Below are 24781 nucleotides of genomic sequence, written 5' to 3' on the forward strand. Positions count from 1 at the left end.
TTTTTTTTTTACTTGTTAAAAAAATAACACAAACCCACCACCTTGCCTCCGGCCTTATACTAACGGCCTACGAGCTGTATATGTCTCATTTGTACGGACACCGTATAGTTAATAAGGTAGTTGCTAGCGAGATGGGAGGAACAAGATGGCCGCCCTGTGACTTCAACGGCTTGCACGGGCATGTGTGGACTATCGGCTATCCAGTCATATATTCAGTTCAGTGGCCTTAACCATTACAAAGTACATTTAAAATAAATAAAAACCAAATTAAAAAAAAAAATCATAAAATAAATAACGCAAACTGTCAAAACTCGGCTTAACTTTATCTACTATTTCCTACTTGACGTCATTACCATGGTGGGAAAATCTTCACCTGTGAGAAGATCTCTGGTGGTGTCAACTCTCGCGACAGTTGGTTTGAGTCAAACAGGAGGGATGCTAGCGTGAAGCTGCTATGCTACAAACCGAAGCAACAAGATAACTTATCAGCTATCAGCAGAAACATCGAATAAATATCACAAACAAGACGCCACCGAAGTGACGACGGGTACGTAAATACTTAGAAAGGCCCAGTTAAAAAAAAAATCTAAATAAATAAATGTATGTATGTGCATAGACTACCAAGGCTTTGGCAATGAATGGCGGGGGAATGTTACTTGTGACGATTTTAAATGAGACACAACATCCACTTGCATTGTTTGGTCCATTATTGTTTTTGTATGTAGCGTCTTTATAACATATAACATTGGCAATAGAAACAAGACCCCAAAACAAGTCGAAAGTTTGTCTTTACACTTTCTTCTGGTTACGCCAAAATGTCCACCGGCCGACCGAGGTGGTACGCTTCTTCTTGTTTTTGTTTTTTTCAATTTCACATCTTTCAAATTTTCTGTTAATTTTTATGTATAAAATTTAGCATTTTAGGTCATTAGTTTCCAGGTCATGTGACCTGTGGACTCAATATCAGTGTGGGAGAGTTAGTTCTACGCCTCGTTTTTTAAATTTCACATATCTCAATTTACATTAAAAAAAAATATATAATTTTAGCTCAATAGATTCCAGATCATGTGACCTGTGGACTGAAAATCATTGTGGAATCCCTGTGAGATTCGACTCATTTCATTGCAATATGATTGCACAATGCTGACTTGTTGACACACATCTTATATCTTTTGTTTCCACGTGACAAAATTATATATATAAAAAAAAATGTGCTTCTCGTTGCCCCTCAATGACACGCCCCCGTCGAATTTAACCATAACTTCCGAAATAGGGCCACACGAAAATGCTTTTGGCTTGACTCCGTGGCTCAGTTAAGTATAAATTATCACAAAAGTAACTGAAGTAATGTTCTACTTTGTGGCTAAATTGGGGATGTAGTTTTAAAAAAAAAACGTGAAATGTTCATCTGTTAAAATGATTTAAAGGTGTACGCAATGTTTGTGATTTTTATTCGTGATGAATTTGTCTTCTAGGGACCCCTTGCAATGGATTGCGACGAGAACACCACCGTGCTTTCCACTTTGAAGTCCTTCAACTCGTTTATCGGCTGCTCTGGGCGCGCTCCGCAGCTGCCGGGCTCCTCAATGGCGGCCGGTACCAACCTGCAGAACAAGTACAAACTCAGCATGGAGGTATGTGGAGACATAAATAAACACAACGGAAATGCTTCCATTTCTCGTGAACTGGACTCAAAGATCTAAAACTTTTGCGACCTTTACAAAAAGCCATTTCCTGTCTAAATTTTGATGGTGAGCATTTCTCCGATGTCGAGTTCATTTCACCTCACAGGTGAAGATATCAAGATGCCGATTAGACAGCGTGATTATTGCACAGGTGTGCCTTAGGCTGGCCACAATAAAAGGCCATGTGGATGAGCTGCGCTTGGAAACTTTTCCTCACGTGGTTTCTCTGTGCCCTGCCATGTCATTTCACATAGTTTTCAGGTTGTGCGTGTGTGCGTTTTCTTTTTTTATTGTACTAGGAACGCTTTAATTACACAGCAATTTGAGCTGCATTTTTATGTATGAAAAGTGCGATGTAAATAGAATTTGAGTTCATTTGCAAACAGTATTTGAAGCTTTTTTTGTGCATGTAGAAAACGTTTTAGAATTTTGCGTCCATCCGGCTCACGAAAAATGGGGGCAACAAATAAAAGTGCATTCATATTTGTGTTCAGTCTACGCATCCATGACACGTATCTTCCCGCGCAGTTGCTGGAAGCGGCCGAGAAGGTCCAGTCGCACAGTCGCTACCTGAAGCTGGACCAGGAGAAGAAGCAGATGGAGCTGAGTCACAAACGCGCTCGCGTGGAGCTGGAGAAAAGTGCCAGCGACACGGCGTGCAACTTGAAGGTAGCGCATGACCTCGACCTCGCCCGTTCGCCGGAAGGCTCACTTGAAATCTTGCAGACCGGAATAAACACGGACTTGATGGGTGCTTGGGGACAGTCCCAAAAAAAAACTCAAAAACTTTCCGTTTTAAGATTTTTTTGTTTGTTTGTTTGTTTTGTTTTTTATGATTAAAAAACATATTTTTTCAATTTTACAATGAAGCATTCATTTTACATATTAATATTGTCTTTGTTTTCAATTAACTTCATTATTTTTCGTATACAGCGCCTTTCATAATTAATGGCATCCTGTTAAGGATGTGTTAAAAGTCTATTATTAACATCCGGGTGCCAATAATTGTGGGATTTGATATAAGAGAATTATTTCTGTGTGGGAAATGTTTTTTCCCACTGAATAAATGCACATTAATTAAATGTTGAATCACCCTTTTTTTTAATAAAAATTTTTGTACTATATTATTTAGGACCAAAAAACCCCAAAACAAAACAAAAAATTTATTAGAAGCTAAAGAACACATCTTAAACAGGGATGCCAAAAATTATGGAGGGCAATGTGTTTAGGATGGTAAACAATATTAAAAAGGAGACTTTAATTGTTTGTTCATTAATTTCAGAAGGTAAAAAATAAATTTAAAGAAAGCATTTATTCGAAATGTTTATTCAAAGTAATTTTCATTTTAAAGGACTCTTCAATTATCCCTTGATTTTTTTTTTAAATTTATTTTAACAGGTTATTTAAAGGGTTTTATTATTTTTAAAATGAAATGAAATATTCCCAAAATTATTTCACTCAATTAAAAATGTAAATTATAGCACAATCTAAGTTATGTCAGCCCAGTGATCTTTGTTCATAATATTTTTGCAAATTTTAAAAAATCATTTACATACTAATTAATTTACCATGATTTATTCGTCAATTGTTTTTCCAAGAAACAGCGTAATGAAAATGATCCCTCTGCTGGCCGTGTTGTGAAGTGCATTGATATTTTTACGCGAAATGATCTTGTTTGCTCATTACAATTGCACGTTACTGGTGAATTAAAAAAAAAAAAAAAAAAAAAAAGTGAAATGAGCAGCGGCCTCATTCATATCGCGTCCGCAGCAATTGGAGGAGAAGAACAGTGAAATTGCATCGCGGCTCAGGAAGTCAGAGGAGCGTGAGACGGAAGCCGTCAAGAAGCTGGCGGAGCAAGTGGAGGCCAACCGGGAACTCGCCAACAACATGGAGGTCCTCGGCAAGAAGCTCGACGAGCGAGACGGCCGACTCGGCGCCGCTAACCAGGTACGCACGCTCGCGCGCTAAAAACACGCCAGCATGCGAAAAGCACAACTCGCCAACCGTGGTGCAGCACTCAAACTTTGCTGGTGTTTACTTCACTAAAATACTGCAACAATTGGCATCAGAGTCAAGATCTAAGGGTTCACAAGTCCCCCCAAAAAAACAACTTTTTCCAGGACTTGTTACTCTAATAATGGCTAAACATGTGGTGTTTGTAATGGGATCCAATGGTGGAGCGGCCCCACAAAACGGAACCATTCTTAACTCATTTGCTCCCAAAGACGTATAAATACGTTCTGTTGTAAATGTTTTAAGTGTCCCAAAGACGTATGTTTACGTATTTTATTTTATTTTTTATGCTAGAGCATATAGAAGGCTTTGATGCAGCCACTCAACTGAGAACGGTTGAAGAAATGGTAGTTACACAAACGGCCCAGCAGGTGGCAGCAGAGTATGAGATCAACCATGTTGAACAAAAGCTCAATACTAACAATTTTAAATAGATTTGTGAATAGTGATGAACCTTAGCAATATTATAATAATTGCTGCAAAACAAAAAAAAAGATGCAAATATACTTTTTTTTTTTTTTTTTTTTTTTCCCCCCCTGATGACAGAAGAGACTTTAATCTTTCTTTTTGGTAGGTTCCATGTGTTTATGCAGTATAACACAATATTCTGTGGGCCTTGCAAAATCAGTCAAAATCCAGTAAAACAATCCGGAGTGAAGGCGATTACTTCTATGAAAATGGCGGCGAGTGAATGAGTTAATATGTCCAAGTGCTTACAGCGATGAAACTGTTGCCACAACAATTGGCGACACAAATTGGATGCAATGATTGACCGGCCCCACAAGATAACATAATGACCATCATTCACAGTTTTTATTACAATAATAGAGAAATTATTGCCACAGTAATTGGTGTCAGAGATGGGTTACATGGATTCATTCACAAGTCGTCCGGTAATTATTCTCTGTGTATTTGACAGCATATTTCCAAATGTACACCATGACCGTTGGTGTGAAGCGGGATCAAAACAACATCGGCAGCTTCACAGTGGCATAGAAAATACTGCTTTTCACATTTGTTGTCAGAAGTGGGATCTACTTACCTGTCCCGTAAAAGTATATGAAGTCAACTCGAGGGGTTTGTCACCATTATGTAGAAAATTCTGTCACGATGATTGGTGTTAGAAGTGGGATCCAAGCATTGTCAAGCCCCACAAAAGGACATAAGGCAAAATCAAGCAAATATCAACCGATATCAGAACTGGGGTACAAGGCTTGATCAGCCCCACAATATTGAAAAAAAAAATATTAGGGATGTAACGATAATCCAAAAATCACGATACATTATTATCACAATATGAATGTCACAATACGATAATTATCACGATATTATGGGGAGATTGGTGATACAAAAAAAAGTCACAATATTGTTAAAGAAAAAAAAAAGACAATATTGTGCCAGGGCCAAAACATGCCTTGTGAAAATTCAACTGCACTAAAAAAAATAGTCACCAGAGGGTGCGAGAACTGCACAAATTGAAATCAACCTGACTTATTTATTTATTTATTTATTTTAACAGATGTGCAGCTTTTAATATCGTGACATGACGACGGCGACATATTGTGGCAGTTGGAATATCGCAGTATCACCATATTGTTGCTATCGCTACATCCCTAAAAACTACAGTTGGCGACAGAAGCGGGATCCAAGTATCGAGCAGCCCCACAAAAAAAACCAACTTTGAATGTCTCTCCTAATTGTGTGGCCAGGCCGTCATCTGCCTGACGGACGAGATCCGAGAGCTGAAACAGAAGCTTCAAAACCAGGACTTGCTCATCTCCACCAAGAAGTTGGAGAAGCAGGCGCTGCAGGAGCAGCTGGATTTACAGCGCAGGTATTCGGGCACAAAATGGCCGCTTGAAGGCCGAGGAAAAAGGAAAGTGCCTTCCCCTGATCGGTCCCTTTTCTATCAAGGAAGTACCAGGAAGTGTCTGAGCAGTGCCAGAGTCTCCAAGCGGCGCAGTCGTCCTGCTCCGAGCACGTCTTCAAGATCAAGGTAAACACAAACGCGTAGCATAGCAAAGCAACCACCCACCATTTCTTTTTTTGTGCAGGAGTTGGAAAGGCGTCTGTCTCTCCAGGAGCAAGACTTCGCCATCGTGAAGAGCGTCAAGTCCGAGGCCGGCAGGGTGCCCGATCTGGAGAAGGATCTCAAGCGCCTGCGAGAGGAGAACCTTTTCCTCAGGTCGGGCGTGCGCTTCCATCCGAGTTTCTACATTTGCTGCCTGCCTGCCATTTTGGATCGCGGCGGCCATTTTTTAGGCTCGCTCCCGATATTTCTCGGCAGTAGAACATAATGTGGATGTAACGATATCCAACAATACAAGACAATTATCACGATAGTGTGGGGAGATTGGCGATACGAAAGGAGGTCACAATATTATAAAAAACAAACAAACATTACAGCAATGAAAAATATAAATATTAGATATATAAAAAATACATAAATATAATATATATATTGAGGCACACTGAGTTCCTCCACATATTGACTGTTCACAAGCATATGATATTACGTCCCCTTCATCTGACCATTATTGTGGCTTTCAAACAAAGAAGGGCCAAAACATGCCATGGTAAAATTAAACTGCACTAAAAAAAATTAGCCACCAGAGGGTGCTAGAACTGCACAAATGGAAATAAACCTGACATTTAATTATTATTATTATTATTATTATTTTAAACCAGATGTGCTGCTTTTATTATCGATACAGGACTACGACGACGATATATTTGTGTAATAATATCACAATATTGCCAGTAGGGCTGTCGCTATCGACACATCTGAGTAATAGCTCCTTAGATATATTTTTTATTTGTATTTAAAAAATTTTTTTGTTAATCCACCCAGGTTGAATGTGAGTTGAATTGAGCTCGTAATTTATCTTCTGTACGTATGCATTAGTAAACGCCAACAAAATTCGCCTATGCTACACGGCTAGCAATTGCGATTAGCATTAATGCGCTAGCGACTAACATTTAGGAAAACAAACAATAATAATTATTTATCATCTGTGAATGAGCATGAATTAAACACCAACAATATTCGCTTGCGCTAAACGGTTAGCAATCACGATTAGCATTAGCGCACTAGTGATTACCATTTAAGACGTACGAACTCAAAACTACCCTTTAGTTCACCCATACATCATTATGTTTACATTTACACATGTGATAGTGTCTTAAAAGTCACTTGCAGACAATGCTGAGTTCAACGAAAGGTCCATAAGTAAATGCACGGAGCTGCCTGTTCGCTTGACCGCGTTGTCGATCGTGTTCACGCAGGGAGAGCCGAGAGAACTGCAGCCTGCTGAAAGAAGAGGCGGAGGGCTTGAAGAGGAAGCTGGAGCGCATGGCCAAGACCAAAGAAGATTTGGTCAACATGGAGCTGGAGAAGGAGGTATGGAAGAAAACTTCACTCTACTTTTTGGTCATTTTTTTTAAAGGTGTTCCCTTGTTTATCGCGGGTTCATCTTTTACAGCATCGCTGTTTCCCAGATTTTTTACAATGTACTTTTTGTTTATTAACTCATTCACTGCCAGTCCAGGAAAAAAATAATCTTTGACGTCTAAAATCGTCTATGGCAGTGAATGTGTTAATTTATTTTTGGTCTTTGCACGGCCATATCTGTCGAACCATACGTCCGACCGGGGACATACGGGCATCCACGGATTCATCTCGATGAGACCTTTCCAATTGTCGCTCCACGACATTGCATTCCGTGAATTAAAAAAAACATACATTTATTTAATGAAAAATAAAAAAAGGATGAATGAAAAAGCATTCATAATAAACTAAAAATCATACCAAAACGAGAAAAAAAAAAAAAAAAAAAAAAAATATTGTGCTGTACACTGTAATAAGTAAAAAAAAAAAAAAAAAACCTAGACATTTAATGGAAAAAATTACTGAAAATGAAAAAAAAAAAACATAGATGAATAATAAAGCATTCATAATAAACTAGAAATCATACCAAAATATAAAACGTATATAATAAATGAAAAAATATATGCTATAATAGGTAAATAAAAAAAAAAAAAACTTTTAATGGAAAAAAAATGTAAATGGGAAAAAAGAACATATTTACCGTAGAATGAACAAGCATTTAGAATAAAGTAAAAATCATACCAAAATGAAAAAAATATAAATAATGAACGAAAAAATATATATAATTAACGGATTTTTTTTTTCTTCTTCAATTAATGTAGATTTCCATCATCGCCTGTAGTTTTTGGAACGTAACACCCATGATAAACGAGGGAACACTGTACAGTGTTGCATTTTTATTTCTATTCATTTTTTGTTTGTGCACACATGATTCTTGAACACACAGAGATTGACAGAGAAGGTCCGAGCATGGGAGAACCTCGGCCAATCAACTGGACTCAACATCAGGTTGGTGTGCGTGTGCTTGTGTGTAATGTAACAAGAGACCTGTAGGTGGAGCTGTGGTAATTCTCCAAAACAACCCTCTCAAGGACGTGTTGGTTTCTAATAGTGTGGGTGTTTGTGTTAAATGCCTGCCTTGTGTTTGTCTTAATGCTTTCTAGTCCAAACAGGTAATGAGTGAATGATTGCATGTTTCCTTTAGAGCAGCCGAGCAGTTCTGACGGATGATAAAACGCCGCCAGCCGCCCTTGACATGTACACGCGTTGCACGCACACACTGTCTCGTGCGCGTGTGCGTGCGCACACTGAGCACGTCCCTGTGATTAAGTGTGACAGTGATGCAAACAGAATGCTAAATGGAACGTGACCTCCGGGTGTTTAACTTGACTCGTGCTCGTGATGAGGAAGCAAAAAAGGTTGACAGTATTAACTTTTAATTGACTTGCACGTTGTTGATGCGTTGCATCCGTTTACGTCTCGTGTCACACATGAGAATAACATCGCACTCTGATCTGGTAGAGTCCCACACACGCCGCTATATATTTATTTATTTATTTTTGGCTCTGTTGTTTCCCACCGTCATGCTGCTTCCATGTTGTCTGTCAATGTGTAGTGGTGATTTTTCTACTTAACCCATTCAAGCACACAGCTCACTTCCTGGTTCTCCACCAATCACCAGCCGTTCCGTATAATTCAGCCCTAGAAGCCAGTTTCACATTTGGTAGGCATGTTTATCATGAGCTGACAAAAAAAAAAAAAAACACAAAGAAGTCCACCGGTTCATTTTAAGCGGCCATTTTGACTCAATTTCACCCCTTTACATTTTTTTAGGGGTGTATTCTGACCCCAAGAGCAGTTTGAATTGGCATCATGGAATTTGAAAGGCATGGCTATCATAAATAAGATGAAGTCTGCCATTTTGGTTTGAAGCGGCCATTTTAGGGTGCTTTTGGCTATTTTCATAAATATTGTCTGAATTGCTTCCAAATATTTTACCTCGTGAACAAAACAATTTCGAAAAAAATTGTGATAGTAAATTGCAAAGGGTTTAGCCGTTCCTGTTGATTTTAGGTCAGTTCTGGGTCACTTCCTTTTGAAATTGGGTCACTTCATGTTGAAATGAAGTCACTTCCTGTTGAAATCAGGTCACTTCCGGGTCACTTCCTGTTGAAATCAAGTTACTTCCTGTTGATTTTAGGTCAGTTCTGGGTCACTTCCTGTTGGAATCAGGTCACTTCCTGTTGATTTTAAGTCCGTTATTGGTCACTTCCTATTGAAATCAGGCCACTTCCTGTTGAAATTTGGCCACTTCCTGTTGATTTTAGGTCACTTCCGGGTCACTTCCTATTGAAACCAAGTCACTTCCTGTTGAAATCATGTCAATCCTTGGCAAGTAAACGTAAAAAGTATTTCATGGTAGAACTACTGTTAAAAGTACATTACAGTACTTTTAAAAAAAAAAAAAAATTTTTTTAAAACGTTACTTAATTAAATGTAATCAAAGTGGATCAGTGAATTTTTATCTTTGTGTCGCACCCTCGGCGCCTGCACCCAATCAATATTCCGTGCACGGCCCCTGTCAATCTGCCACTCGTGGAAGCTGGAGAAGTGTCACGGCGACGGCGGCGGGCCGAGGTGAGCCAACCCCCGCCGAGCGCCGTAATGACACCGTCGCACTTTGATGAGCTTTTATCTCGGGCGGTGTGATTACGCAAAGTAGATATCACGGAGGCGCATCTCGGCTCTCATCAGTCACCTTTGGTAATTGACAAGGCAGGGAGGCCCGGCTCGCCTTCGTTAGCTTGCGCCGTCGGCTCCCCCCGCAGACCGCTCGGATGATCTCTTCAAAGTGTCGGCTGCGCCTCCTCGGCGCTGTTGGATGAAACCGAAAATAAACAAGCGCGTTGCACATACCGCTGGCAAAGGGCAGCCGCATGACTGAGGCTCAACACGAAAGGTTAATGCGGCAAATAAATATTTAGAAACTTCCCCTGGCCGCCTCCTGATGCTGCTGCAGAGGATTACGCCTCCTCTTCGCATTGTCTTGTCCCAGCAGCTCTGCGGCTTCCTTACAAAAACAAGCCGCATCTAATTAAAGCCCTAATTAGGACGTATCGATTCGGTAACGTTCGGTGCTACCTCGTCTTTATCTTATCATATATTGGAAGCACGAATATATCGTGTAATACAGCGTTTCAAACAGAAATGAAATCTACTTGGGTGGGTGGACTCGGGGGTGGGGAGTGTGGTTTGGAGGCGGGGTTCTCAGTTCTGTTACTTGCATCTCCTCTATACATATATATTAGGGGTGTCAAAATTAGTGCCTTAATATAAAGTTCCTTTAACCCCACTAATTATTATTATTTTTTCTTTTCAAATGCCAAATTACATTACTGGGGGAATTCGCAACGCAGCAGACATGTCAATGTCAAAATTTAGCAGTAATAAATTGAATAATAATGCATATATTTGTGGAGACTGGGGTCAAGTTGTACTTTGCAGTTTTACAAAATGTGCAGAATTTCACTTGTGACTTCATGTTAAAGATTAGATAGCTCTTAATATGAAAAGAAAAACTGCAATTGGTTGGCAACCAGTTCAGGGTGTCCCCCGTCTAATGCCCGAAGCCGGCTGGGATAGGCTCCAGCACCCTGCGCGACCCTTGTGAGGAGTAAGCGGTCAAGAAAATGGATAGATGGATGAAAAGAAAAATGCACTGAGCTGTCACCAATGTCTTACAAATGCAATTATGCCATCTAGTGGCAGAAAAATGACCTCAACACATCAATCACACATTTTTCTTTTACAGTACAGTACATCTTTTTCATTTGAACTCAATTTTATGAATTATTTACTTACTGTATCAATGAATCAGTTTATTAGTTTTTTTCAACTTATGTATGTATAAGTATGAAAACTTGGGAAAAAAAGATTTTACATTGAGAGCAGACCTCATACCTGATTGTTTTGGGTGCTTAGTTCACAAAATAATCAGCAACTTGTGACGCCATAGTTGGCCAGCTGAATTGATTCATCCATTTTTACTTAGAAAATTGGCTTAATGTTGGAAAATAGCCCAGAAATGCATATGGGCACACACACACACACACACACACACACACACACCCACACACAAAAACAAAAAACGTTTTTTTTGTTTTTTTTTACATCCCATCCTTTGTTCAAGTAGCTTTTTAGCGTGATCCTGCAAAGAGGAAGTAATGCAAACATAATAAATTGTGCATTTTCCTCCATCTCTGAGACCGTGATGTTGTTTTGAGGCCGATTTCCTGGCGCTCCGGGCTGTGGCGAATCACTGTAGTTATTCCGTCGTGTGATTCACGGTGCCTCATGTTTTAGTCATGAGTTTACTTTGGTGCCCCCCCCCCCCCAAGCGGCATAAATATCCAACCTCTCTGCCCCGACTTCAAACTCAACAGCCTTGTCATCCCTGGTGGAATTGAAGTGATCCGACGTGGAAGGTACTGTAGAAAGTCGGAAGCCAGCCAGAGCGAGCGAGAGCGCGATTGATTTTGAGCGACTCGAGGTGGCCGAGGAGTCCGTGCACGTGTCATTTTTGCTTGATTTTTCCCTTAATACCACAAGGGGATTGTTGTCCCGTGTCAGCCTATTGATTTTGATCGAAGGCCAAGGCACCAAGGATTTTATGCTTGGACAATGGCCGCCCTATTGATTTTTGAAGGACCCTCGCTCGCTCCAGGTTCAGAGTGCACATCGAATCATATTTGTGCTGTGGTTGATATTTTCTTGTCGGATGCCCACAGCAGTGCTAGATGCTGACTGGCTAACAAACAAACCAAGCCCATTGGCCCGGGGGGGGGCGGGCTTCGAATCCGTCATGAATGTAAAGGTTTGCCCACAGAGCTAATCCTCGTAGCATTCACATGCAGCATGAAGTCCAAACAAAACTTTCAAATTCTTAACTCATTCAAACCCAAAAACGTGTATATACGTTTCTTAATACTTTGTCCGTCACTCCCAAAGGCGTATTTATACGTTTTTTTTAATGTTCTGTGTGTTTTATATTTTGCAAGAGCATACAGAAGGCTTTGATTGAAGTTATTGATTTTAGGTCAGTTCTGGGTCACTTCCTGTTGAAATCAGGTCATTTCCTGTTGATTTTAAGTCAGTTTTGGGTCACTTCCTATTGAAATTAGATCACTTCCTGTTGATTTTAAGCCACTTCCAAGTCGCTTCCTGTTGAAATTAGATCATTTTTGGGTCACTTCCTGTTGAAATCAGGTCACTTCCTGTTGATGATAAGTCAGTTCTGGGGCACTTCCTATTGAAATTAGGTCACTTACTGTTGATTTTAGGCCACTTCCAGGTCACTTGCTGTTGAAATCAAGTCACTTCCTGTTGAAATCAGGTCACTTCCTGTTGAAATCAGTTCACTTCCTGTTGATTTTAAGTCAGTTCTGGGTCACTTCCTATTGAAATTAGGTCACTTCCAGGTCTCCTCTTGTTGAAATCAAGTCACTTCCTGTTGAAATCAGGTCACTTCCTGTTGATTTTAAGTCAGTTCTTGGTCACGTCCTATTGAAATTAGGTCACTTCCTGTTGATTTTAGGCCACTTCCAGGTCACCTCCTGTTGAAATCTGCCTGAATTTGAGCCAGGAAAACCTCTTGACAGATGCACACTAATTTGCCTCAAAGCAAAAATTTGTGAGTCACCTTTGACCTTCAGATGGCCAGTGTAAAAACGATTTCAGAGCCTGACACTGATACTGTACTGCCAGACTTTTAATTATTCGTCTGAAAGGCACAGACAGAACTTACGACCGTCTTTCTCGCATCGGTACCTTACATGCAGGATGTCAAACTGTGAAGAAAAAAAGAAAAAAAAGCCCACAGGCGTAAATAACCTTGTACCTCTCGACAATTTATTACGCACACTCCAGCATTCAAGTGTTGCTCAAGGTTCCGACGCCGTGTCACTTCTCAGGTGTTAAGCGGCGGCTTAAGTGGCTCGCTTCAGTCCGACGCTAACGCTAACGAGTGGTTGCGCTCTCGGACTCTCGCTTTACCAATGTGACCTTTTGCATCGTGGATTGTGTGTGCGTTTTGGGGAACGTTTCGCCATCATATTGACCTCACCCTAATTGTATTTATTTATTTTATTTTTTTACAGGAAACCGGAGGATCTGTCCAGGGAGGTGATTCAGATCCAGCAGAGGGAAATTGCCCTGAAAGAACAGAACTACACACTCAACAGCCGGTAACCACCCGCAGTTCCTCTCCCGCACACTCGTGTTCATTTTCGTCAACAAAAACTAGACAGAACACACATTTTTCGCCGCACTAAAACTAGACTAGAACCATCATTAATAAACAATGTCTGGGATGAAATCAGTAGGCATTTTCATCGACTAATGAAGACGAGACGAAAATGTACTTCATTTAATTAAAAAAAAAAAAAAAAAAAAAAATGGACTAAAATCTTGGGACATTTTAATTTAAATTTGATAAGGAGTTGAATTAGAATTTCTGATGTGAAAAAACTATACTAGCTTTTTTTCAAGTAATTTACTAGATTTTTTTCAAGTAAATATCAATCCCCATTTTTTCCGGGATACCTTATTACCGTATTACCGCCCAACCCGAGTGTGAAGTTGTTTTTCATCAAAAAGATGAGAGAAAGATGTAAAATACTACTTTTAGATTCGAAATATTCAACATAATCTGCTGATGGAAAAAAAAATACAGGAGTTAAATGAGTGTCCTGACTAAAACTAGACCAATAAAAACATGTTTTCTTGAAGTAAAATAAAGACTAAAATGCTAGATTTATAGTCGACTAAAAATGGACGAAATAAAACTGGGATGATGTTGACTATTCGTGATAGACCAATTTTTTGTTTTTGTTTTTTTTGCCAAAGCCGATACAGATACCGCTTATTAGTCGTCAAGAGACCGATAACTGATATTTCAAGCCGATATTCATTTTAAAACAATCATACAACAAAATTTAAAAAAAAAAAAGTACTTTTTAAAAATATTTTTAAACATACAAAGAATTGACAGCATTTGATTAAAAATTTGAACAAAAATTGCAGGGACTTTTGCTAAATGAAAAAGTAAATTTCTACTGGAGATATTTTATTATTATTATTTTTTTTTAAATAAAACGTGCAGTGAATTCTCAGTGTCAGCATCATTTTTTATTTATTTATTTATTTTTTAAATTATAAAGTGGAATTATAAATAAATCCATAAATGAATTTTTCTGTATCTCACTGAGCGACAAATGCATGTGAATGCAGCTAATTAGGGTTTTTGGTCAGGGTTCGTAAAAGGCTTCAAAAGATCTTCGTAGACGGTAAAAAATTGTCAGAACATGTTCAAAATGGCTTTGGGAAAAAGTCTAAACTGTCTGTGAGCATCTTACAAATCCTGACGGAAACCCGAAACTTTGCTACGTTCTCACGTACAAGCTCAGTGAGATACCAGCTTTATCGGCCGATGCTGATATTTGGCATTTTGACAATCGGTCTGACCGATAATCGTTCTATCCCTACTAACTATAACAAAAACTAACAAGCGTGATTGAAAGTGGGCTAAAACTGAGACTAAATTTAAAAACCGACTGATCAAATGAACACGACCGAACACACATCCGTTCGAGCGTATCTGTACAACTCCTTAATTGTCACCAAGTTAATTAAAGTGCTTCTCCGTTCCGATAGCGGGGCTAATAGTAATGCGTGTGTGCGGGAACAGACGAGGGCACCTAATTAACGGCGTCCTCCTTAGGCCGAGGTGAACGTCTGCACGTGCGCGCGCTTCCCCCGAAAGCTTTCGTGAGCTAACGAGCGTCTCTGCTGCCCGGCGTATGGGCCTCATTATGAAATACTAGAAACGGAAGAATTGGTGACGGAGGAAGAGGGGGGGGGGGGCTCGTCATGTTATTAAATCCACCCCCCACTGTATAATTAGCATCATTTTTTTTTTTTTTTTTTTATTTTTTTTTTTTTATTTTTTTTTTTTTATTTTTTTTTTTTTTTATAAACGCGATGGTAAACTATCTTGCTGTATTTGTTGTCATTGCAAGATATGAAACGACAGTGAAGTGAAGAAAATGTTGCCTATGCAGGGATGCACAATATATCGAAAAAAATATCGATATCGCGATATTGGCCCATGCAATATGCATATCGCAAAGACGTGCAATACGTTTTTATGAACATTATCGAGAGGTAATTACTAGGGATGTAACGATATCCAAACATCACGATACGATATTATCACGACGTGAAGGCCGTGATACGATAATTATCACGATATTGTGGGGGCGCTGGCGATTATTTAAAAAAGATCACAATATTGTAAAAAAGAGAGCTCGTACTAAAGAAAAAAAAAAGCACAATATTGGTAATGCAAGCACACAATGATCACTTCACAAGCAGTCCAAAACATCCCTAATGCAAATTAAATTGCACTAATAAACTAGCCACTAGCAGGTGCTACAACTGCACAGATGGAAATCAACCTGACTTTTTTTAAATGATGTGTTCCTTTTAAATATTGTGAACATGACGACGATATTGTGGCAGTTTTAATATCACAATATCACGATATTGCCATTATCGTGACATCCTTAGTTATTACTAGGGATGTCACGATAAGGGCAATATGCTTGTGAAGCGATTATTGTGTGCTTGCATTAGCAAGTAAGTGCCTCAATATTGTTATTAGAGATTGGTGTGATTGCTGTTACGTACAAAAGCACAATATTGTCCTTTCTTTTTTTTCTTTTTTTATTTTTTTTTATTATTATTTTTTTTTTAGTATTTAGAGTTGTCGCCTGTGGTGAAGTCCCGTCCCCCCCCCAACCCCCCTGAAATTCCTCAACAATCCCACAGCAGCGCGAGGATGCCGTAAACGATGCTCCGCTCTTTTCCCAGCGTTCGAAGTGTGGAGCGCTCGCTTTGTGAGCTGCAGGCGGAGCTTCTGCAGCAGCGCGGCAAAACGCTGGAGGAGCAGAAGAAGCGGGAGACGCAAGACGTGCTCCTGCGCCGGCTGCAGAAGAGGCTTTTGCTGCTCACCAAGGTGCGCTGCGCAACATGCACGCAAACAAACAAAAACAAAACAAAACAAAAAAATCCCGATCCACATACCAATCGTTATATGCTTTGTCATTTACCAGAATAGGCTAAGGCCAGATCAGGGTCAATAAGATCTTCCAAAGCCAAACTTTTTCAGCCAAGTACCACATTATTTATTATTTATTATTATTATTATAATTATTATTTTGTACTTAAATATATATTATGTATGTTTATATATTAAATTATGTATTTATATTATATCTATATTATTTTTATTATAATATTAGGAATATTTTTTTTATCTTAATTTTTTATTTATTGATATTTTATTTTGATTATTATTTAATTTGTATTCATTATTTATTTACATTATTATTATTTTATGATTAGTTTTATCGTAGATTATCGAGGATTTATGACCTGCTTTTTTTTTTTTAGAATTTTATGCAGAATCAGTGATCAGTTGTAATGTCGTAATTTGCCCAATCGATCAATTACTTTATTGATGGGCTCCACGAAACAAGATATTACTTTTATTTAATGTTTATCAGGATTTTTTTTTTTGAAGATTTCTGCATTTCAATTGACGCCAATTAATGAATCCGTTTTTCATGGGCGGGGCTGTAGACTATGAGCCCCGATCAGAAAACAGGGTTCCTAGATTGAAAAGAAAGTACGCCGATCAGCTTATTTCATATTTTAATATAGTCTTATTTTGGCTGTAGGAAAATCATTACGCCCCCCCCATAAAAGTTATAATGGCGTTGAGCTCATAACTGAAGGCAGAATGTGGGCACGTTGGCTCTTTTGAATAAGAAAGCTTAAGGGCGAGTTGGAACAGGAGGAGGTGGTGAACATGACTCATTTCCAGTTACAGACTTTTGTCTTAAATATGTTCCATATATACTGACTGTACATTGGATATAAAAAAAAAGTTGATACACCCCTGTTCACTTTTTGGCCACGACACCATACGGATGTTTTGCGCAAATGAAGCAATTTGGTATCCAACCACATAGCCAGTTTGAAAAGAGTTTTGCACATAAGTGCAACCCCACATTATTTCTAGGGATGGGCGAGTACCGATACCAGGTATCGGTATCGGGGCGATACCTGCCTTTTTTCAAGTACTCGAGTACTCGTGATGCAGTCGAGTACAAGCAAGCGATGGCAGAGGGGGAAGACGTGAAGTGAGTCCTCCTTGCCTGTAAGTGGCGCTAGCTTGCAGCAGTTTGTCACCAAAACTTCACCGGTTGGTTTGGAAATACTTCAAAATTGTCAATCTTAAACAAAAAGATCATTTTTGTGTTTTATTTTGAGCGTGAAGACTATTGAAGAGTGACTGTGCTGGGGTTTTTTTTTGGTCAAAATTAAAGGAAATATATTTGTTTAAAAATCTTTCTTTTTTTTTTTTGTCAAAATGTACTACTGGCAGTTGGTATCGGTCTGAAAAAAAAAGTGGTATCGAACATCCTTAATTATTTCAGTTTATTTTTATTTCCCCTCTCAAAAAAAAATATTTTTTATTAGTTGACAGCTTATAGGTCACATTTATCTTGGTCTCAATTTTTTACAGCCACCAAGACAGATAAAACAATGTTCGACACAGTTATGCCTTACGCATCCTTTCCATCTTTGTCCACTCAAATGCACTTTAAATGAATTTGTTCATGCATCCTTTTCCAGCGCTTTAGGGGATTTGGTGCGCTCGGTAGTCGACTTGTGGCTGTTGTGATGGTACGTCGTGTGATTTCTTTATTTTAAATCCCTTAACAATAAATATGTCGAGCAAGCACACTAACAATACACACATCTAATTATGTTCAATCATCGCAAAGTGGACTTTTCAACGGGAAACAAAAAGCAGGCTCACCACCCGCCATCTTTTTGTCAGCCGTTGACCTGCAGGCGCTGTTTAAAGGTGATGAAAATGCTAATGACTGTTTTATCGCCTCGTCCTCCTCCCGTTTCCCTTTTGTTTATTTTCCAAATGAAGCGCTTTTCCGTCTTTATCTGACAGATTTTTGATTTAGATGAAGCGTGCGTTAATAAACGATAAACAGCCACCGGGGGCGCAGCTGTTCAAACCCGACCTCTAATCGTCCTTTTTTTGTGCCTCGCCGGTTTCCCTCTCCCCTCCCTCTTTTTTTTTTTTTTTTCCTCTGCGGTTTGTTACGCGACCTTAACACCATCAAATTAGGCACGTCGGATTCGCTGGTGGGCCTAATCAGCGTCTGATTATAGTGATCTTTTTTTATTTATTTATTTTTTTCCCCTTTTTGTTTTTGACACGATGAGGCCGCCGGCGCGTCTTTCTCAAGTAATTTCAGCCCCATTACGCATTGATTTTTGACACTTGCAAGGTGCTTTTTGAGGACAGAATTCGTCTGAATATCCACTGAAAATAAACATCCACGGCGAGACGGTGGACATTTGTGTAATAACTACCATTTCTTCAACCGTTCTTTGCAGTTGAGAGGCTGCATCAAAGCCTTCTGTATGCTCCCGCATAAAAAAAACAAACCAACGTATAAATACGTCTTTGGGACACTCAAAAAAATAGAACGTATTTGTACGTTTTTGGGAGCAAATTAGTGAAAGTAGCTTGGTCACTGTTCACTTCTGTAGTCAAATCAAATTCATTCCAACACAGTCGACAACCTTTTTGGCATTCGTTATTGTCAAGGAAAACAGAACGAACATGACGACGACGACGTGTTTTTGTGCAGTCAAGCTGTCGTTTGGAAAACATCGACATTTTCGAAGAACGATCAGTAAAGTTACAGTATGTGTCGAGAAATCAATGCAGTTCTGATTACCTTTTGGGTTTAACTCAATTTTTTTGTTTTTTCAGCCAGTGTAGTCTGTCCACCAGAATTTCTTTCGTTAGTGTCGTGCAAGTATATAAATTAAAGTTAGCCTCAACTTTTGACGAGGTCAAATTTAATCCACGCCTCTGCCAAAATATCCCGTCTTATTATCCCTTCAACCGCCAAATACATCACAAGCACACAAACACGTCTCGCCGCTGGTCCGTATCTTTTTTTTTTTTTTTTATTTATTTTTTGGTGCATCACGTGCGCCACACTGACAGTGGCGAGCTATTTGGAGCTATTTGTCACAGTGAGTGACACTTGTGAAGACGCTGACTTGAGGAGCTTTTTCTTCTTCTTCTTTTTCTTCTCTTGGTCTCGTTTTCCCCACGTTCGCCTGTCAGCACTCTCCGCTTTGTTCCCCCCCCCCCCCGTCGTCTTTCAACCTCTGCAGTTTGATCGGCGCGCGAGGGAGTAACGATGGCGTGACCCCGAGCTCCTCCTCTGACGCAATGAGAGGACAGACAGACACGTAAACATTTCTGTCCATTCATAAAAAAACAAAAAAACAAAAAACAGACATTTATATACAGGTAAACATCTGTTACCATCACATCTGCACCATGACGGGTCCTGACTTCTGTTTCAGCACAATGCTCAGTTTTTCCCAATTTGACCTACTGGTTTCGCGTTTTTTTTTTTTTTTTTAAGTTTAGTTTTTATTAACTCATTTGCTCCCAATAACGTGTAAATGCGTTTTTTTTAATATTGTAAGTGTCCCAAAGACGTATTTAAATGTTTTTTTTTGTTTTTTTTATGCTAGAGCAAACAGAAGGCTTTGATGCAGCCTCTCAACTGCAAAGAACGGTTGCAGAAATGGTAGTTATTACACAAACGGCCAGCAGGTGCCAGCAGAGCAAAGGAGATCAACCAGGGCCATGTAGAAAAAAAGCCAAATTACTCACAATTTTAAATAGATTTTTGAAAACTGATGAAACTTAGCTCTCTTCTATTGCTAATTGCTGCAAAACGGAAACAGATAGAAACATACTTTTTTTTTTTTCCTGATGAAAGAAGAGACTTTAATCTTTCTTTTGGTAGGTTCCATGCTTTTATAGCAATTGAACACAATATTCTGTGGGCCTTGCAAAATCAGTCAAAATCCAGTAAAATATCACACTAAATGCCAAAGCATCCATTGCTTTAAAGCAGGCTTCCCCAATGTTGGTCCTTGAGGGCCGGAGTCCTGCAGGTTTTAGCTTTTTTACATCCTCCAATGCAAAGGTCAAAATTGTGATGAGGCTTCTGCAGAGCTTTCTGATGAGCTGATTATATGAATCAGATGTGTTGTTAGTTGGCAGCAGTAAGTAGTTAGTGTATTTTTTTTGGTGGGGAATTGTATGTACTTGTGGTATCTGGTATTTGGTATCGGTGCCTACTGAAGAGTTGACTACTTGTACTCGTGTCGGTTTGAGAAAAAAAAAGTGAATAAATAAATCTGCCCATTCACATACTCAAACTCTCACATGTGAGACGTGAGAGAGGAGCAGGCGGCGCCACGTCACGCGCCCGAAGACGCTCCTCTGTCATAACTCGCGCTTTGATCCCCCCCCAACCCCCACCGTCTTCTTCCGATTGGAGTCCCGCGTGAGGAGTAACTGCGACAAGCGTCACCCCGAGCGCCTCTCGTCAGCCGCCTGTTTCTCATTTACACACAAAAAAAAAAGAAGCCTTTTCCTGTCTGTCACACGCCGACTGCTGAGAAGTGGCAGGCCAATCAGGGAAATGGCAAATAAGGAGACACACTTCATTTTCCTTCACAAATGTTAAGCGTCAGAAATACCGTCAAGTCGCGACCCTGTCTGGAAGCAAGATTTCCCAGGAGGTTAATGTGTGTGCGTGTGCGTGTGTGTTGCAGGAACGAGACGGCATGCGCTCCATCTTGGAGTCGTACGACAGCGAGCTGGCGCCCGCCGAACATTCGCCGCAGCTCGGCAAGCGCGTGAAGGAGGCGGAGGAAGTGCTGCACAAAACGCAGAATCTCAACACCGAGATGGAGGTGGGGAAGTCGCCATTTTTACTTGATTGGCCATTTGCCGTTGGGCAATGTAAAAACACAAAATGGCGGGTGTTAGGGGTGTGAATTGCCCAGTACCTGACAATTCGATTCGTATCACGATTCATAGGTCACGATTCGATTTCCTGATGAAAGAAGAGACTTTAATCTTTCTTTTGGTAGATTCCATGATTTTATAGCAATAGAACACAATATTCTGTGGGCCTTGCAAAATCAGTCAAAATCTAATAAAACAGCCGGGAGCGAATGGGATTGCTTCTGTGAAAATGGCGGCAAGTGAATGAGTTAATTAGTCCGACTTTATAATTTATTATTATTATTTTTTTCCCCCCCACTTTACAAAATCATCTCGCGGGCCAGATTAAACCCCTTTGCGGGCTGGATCCGGCCCGCGGGCCGTATGTTTGACACCCCATGTCTTAAGACATTACACAAGAAGCGCAAAAAACATGAATAGGAATTTTATTTTTTATTTTTTTGTCGTCCATATACTGTGAATTGTGAAGAGAATCTTTGTATCGAACGTTGTTGTGTTCACGTTCTCAGGTGCAGCTCGCCAAAGCGCAGGAGGAGACCGGCACTCTTAAATTGCAGCTTCAGACCGTAAGTCGCAATTTCCCCTTCGAGCCTCCGCGTTTCAAGCTGAAGTGTTTGCTAAACAAGCGTCAAGCTGTAAATCGGTATCGTAGCGCTGTCAGGCTTCTCACTTTCTTTGACCTCACGAGTCGCTTGATGTTTGCGGCGTGGAAAAACGTGTCCTATATTCAAGCGCTGGCTAAAAATATCAACGGCACCGCAAAAAAAAAAAAAAAAAAGCTGTATTTGTTAATGCCACGCCACCACATCACACTTTTTCTTTCAACGTTGAAATATGGATGTCACGAAATGGATCCATCCGGCATTGATTCCGTACAGTTGAGCAAGTAACGGTAACGGTTTGCATGAGGTGTTCGTACTAAAAAAAATGAGTAGAATTTCTGAGGTTGTCCTTGGCATTTGTAAGTCCTTTCGCACATACAAATTATGTAAAATATACTTTTATGTCTGACCAGTCTAACACAATTCTAGTTAATGAAAACCAAAATTTACAATACATTTTTATTAACAAAAATTAAACAAGACAAGGCAACATTTTGTATTTTGTAGCACATTTCTTACACAAATAGGGTAAGTATCTTAACGGCAATATCGTGATATCAAAATATACATAAATAGGTATTCCATTTTTTTCTGGTCTGGTGGTTAGTGTATTAGTGCAGTTGAATTTTAATTGGGAATGTTTTGGCTACTGCATGTTATCACTCTCAAAAATCATTCATTTCAGCAAATATTTTTCAACATCCCTGTCAAAAACACATTACTTTTTCGCCCGCTTTCAGCCAAAGACGTCATGTTGAGCACTATAACTTTGTGCCACTTTGTCAACAGGAGCACATGACAATGACGTGACATGACATGATGCAGTTATGTACAAAAACACAATACAGTATTGTGCTTTTTATGCCCCCAAAGTGATTTTTTTTTATATATATATATATATATATATATATCTATATTGCCAACCTCCCATGGTGTATTTACCGTATCACGATAATTGGATATTGTTACATCCCTACGACTCAATATCCGTCACATAGCCAAATGCACAAGTCAATTCATCTTTATTCATATCGCACTTTCAAACAGCCTTAGCACTCACAAAGCACTTGACAGAAACACAACAAAACAAATATAACTTAAAACATTAACACACAATACAATTACAACAATTGAACATTTTTTCATTCCGACACCTAAAAGCATTTACAAAGAGAACCGCTGAAGACATTCGGGAGTAAAGTGACGAGAACAAAAGTAGCTCGTTAAAAATAATTACAAGAACGTAAATTGACAACATTCAAACACATTTACAAACAAAATATTTAGAGTCCGTTAAAAGCAAAGACTCTGATGACACATTGAAGCTGTGTATCGTACTTCTCTGTTGAGGTTGAAGAAAAATTTGAAATGCAAAATAATTCATGCTTTTATTGTAAAACATTTCCGAATTATAATGTGAGTGTTGCTCTTTGTAATTGTAGGTGATTCATGGGACAGTATAAGATAGACAATAACAAGCCTGGTGCATCAATGCGCCGTATTCCTTTTTCACGAAAGGATGTTTGTCTTTTCTGTGATGTGGGACCAGAATACTGTAACCTGCTCAAGATGAAAACATTGCATCATAAACATCAATTTGCACATTCACATGCGCATTTAACTCATTCGCTCCCAATAACTTGTAAATACGTTTTTTTTTTATGTTCTAAGTGTCCCAAAGACGTATTTATACGTTTGTTTGTTTTGTAATGCTAGAGCCTACAGAAGGCTTTGATGGAGCCTCTCAACTGTAAAGAACGGTTGCAGAAATGGTAGTTATTACACAAACGGCCAGAAGGTGGCAGCAGAGCAAAGGAGATCAACCAGGGCCATGTAGAAAAAAAGCTCAATTTCTTACAATTTTAAATAGATGTGTGAAAACTGATGAAACATAGCTATATTTCAATGCTAATTGCTGCAAAACGGAAACAGATAGAAACATACGAGATTTTAATCTTTCTTTTGATAAGTTCCATGCTTTTATAGCAATAGAACACGATATTCTATGGCCCTTGCAAAATCAATCAAAATCCAGTAAAACAGCCGGGAGCGAACGGGACTGCTTCTGTCAAAATGGCGGCGAGTGAATGAGTTAATATAGGAATCCTTTCTACAGAATATTTTCATTCTCTCGCATGCTCTCAATCGTCTATCGAGGAGCCGACAGACGTGCTCCTGTACTCAACCGTCTTCAACTTGACCGTCAACCAACGTCTGCGCTCCCTCCGTCGTACTTTTTGAAATGGCCCTCGGTTGCCGGGGAAACGTCAACGCGGCGAGTAGCTATTGACGCGTGAAATCCACCTGTCGGCCAGAGCAGTAATTACTTATCTGTCTCGTGGAGGCAAGCGGCGAGGATTAACGGCAGATGCTGTCAGCGAAAGGCAGGCAAATGGAAATGAGGGATAATTGTCGGAAACGTCGCAATGTCAGAACAAAAACGTGCGAGGGAGATGTGGACAAAGTGTTGGGACGCGCGCCTCGGATGGAGATTCATGAGCCCAGCAAAATCTCAAGGATTTTTAGGTCCTGGTTACTTGGGATGGGCTTAATGAAGAGGAACTAAATTGGACGCATCAAGAAACTTTTTACCCAGTTAGTTTTTGGCGGAAACAGACAGCGGTATGAAAGTATACCAGAGTAAACCAGGCAAAGTTCCTGGAAAATTTCCTGCAACTGTGCCAAACTGCGGTCGTCGAGGGTCGGAGTCCTGCAGGTTTTAGAGGTTTCCCTACTCGAACTGCAGCTGATTCCAATTAACAGGGTCGTTTATCAGGCTTATGCAGAGCTTGCTGATGAGCTGATCATGAATCAGCTGTGGTGAATAAGGGAAATATTCAAAACCTGCAGGATTCCAGCTCTTTCTTTGATTTTTTTTTTCCCACAAAAATGTGGATGTTAAATTCTCTAAGGACTAAATAACCTTTGATTGAGATATATATATATATATATATATATATATATATATATAACCCTAACCCCCACCCTGAACTGGTTGCCAGCACATCACAGGGCACACAGAGACATTTTTATATATATTATATATATATATATATATATATATATATATATATATATATATATATATATA

At 39.5% G+C, this 24781-nt stretch overlaps 1 protein-coding gene across 2 annotated transcripts in view; it reads left to right on the plus strand.

The window, feature by feature from the left end:
• The first annotated feature begins 401 nt into the window (after window positions 1–401).
• The window catches only part of mad1l1 (mitotic arrest deficient 1 like 1), a 46340-nt gene continuing 21960 nt past the window's right edge, over window positions 402–24781 (plus strand). For both annotated transcript variants that reach the window (XM_077524337.1, XM_077524338.1), the window contains exons 1-13: window positions 402–547; window positions 1476–1634; window positions 2214–2354; window positions 3456–3635; window positions 5411–5535; window positions 5616–5697; window positions 5756–5886; window positions 6987–7101; window positions 8036–8097; window positions 13245–13331; window positions 16018–16162; window positions 20893–21033; window positions 21598–21654. In XM_077524337.1, coding sequence (XP_077380463.1) covers window positions 1488–1634; window positions 2214–2354; window positions 3456–3635; window positions 5411–5535; window positions 5616–5697; window positions 5756–5886; window positions 6987–7101; window positions 8036–8097; window positions 13245–13331; window positions 16018–16162; window positions 20893–21033; window positions 21598–21654 — 1413 coding nt within the window. In that variant the 5' untranslated portion in view covers window positions 402–547; window positions 1476–1487. The remainder of the gene's footprint in view (window positions 548–1475; window positions 1635–2213; window positions 2355–3455; window positions 3636–5410; window positions 5536–5615; window positions 5698–5755; window positions 5887–6986; window positions 7102–8035; window positions 8098–13244; window positions 13332–16017; window positions 16163–20892; window positions 21034–21597; window positions 21655–24781) is intronic.

The sequence above is a fragment of the Festucalex cinctus genome, chromosome 6 (genome assembly GCF_051991245.1).
Source record: "Festucalex cinctus isolate MCC-2025b chromosome 6, RoL_Fcin_1.0, whole genome shotgun sequence".
Classification (NCBI taxonomy): Eukaryota; Metazoa; Chordata; class Actinopteri; order Syngnathiformes; family Syngnathidae; genus Festucalex; species Festucalex cinctus.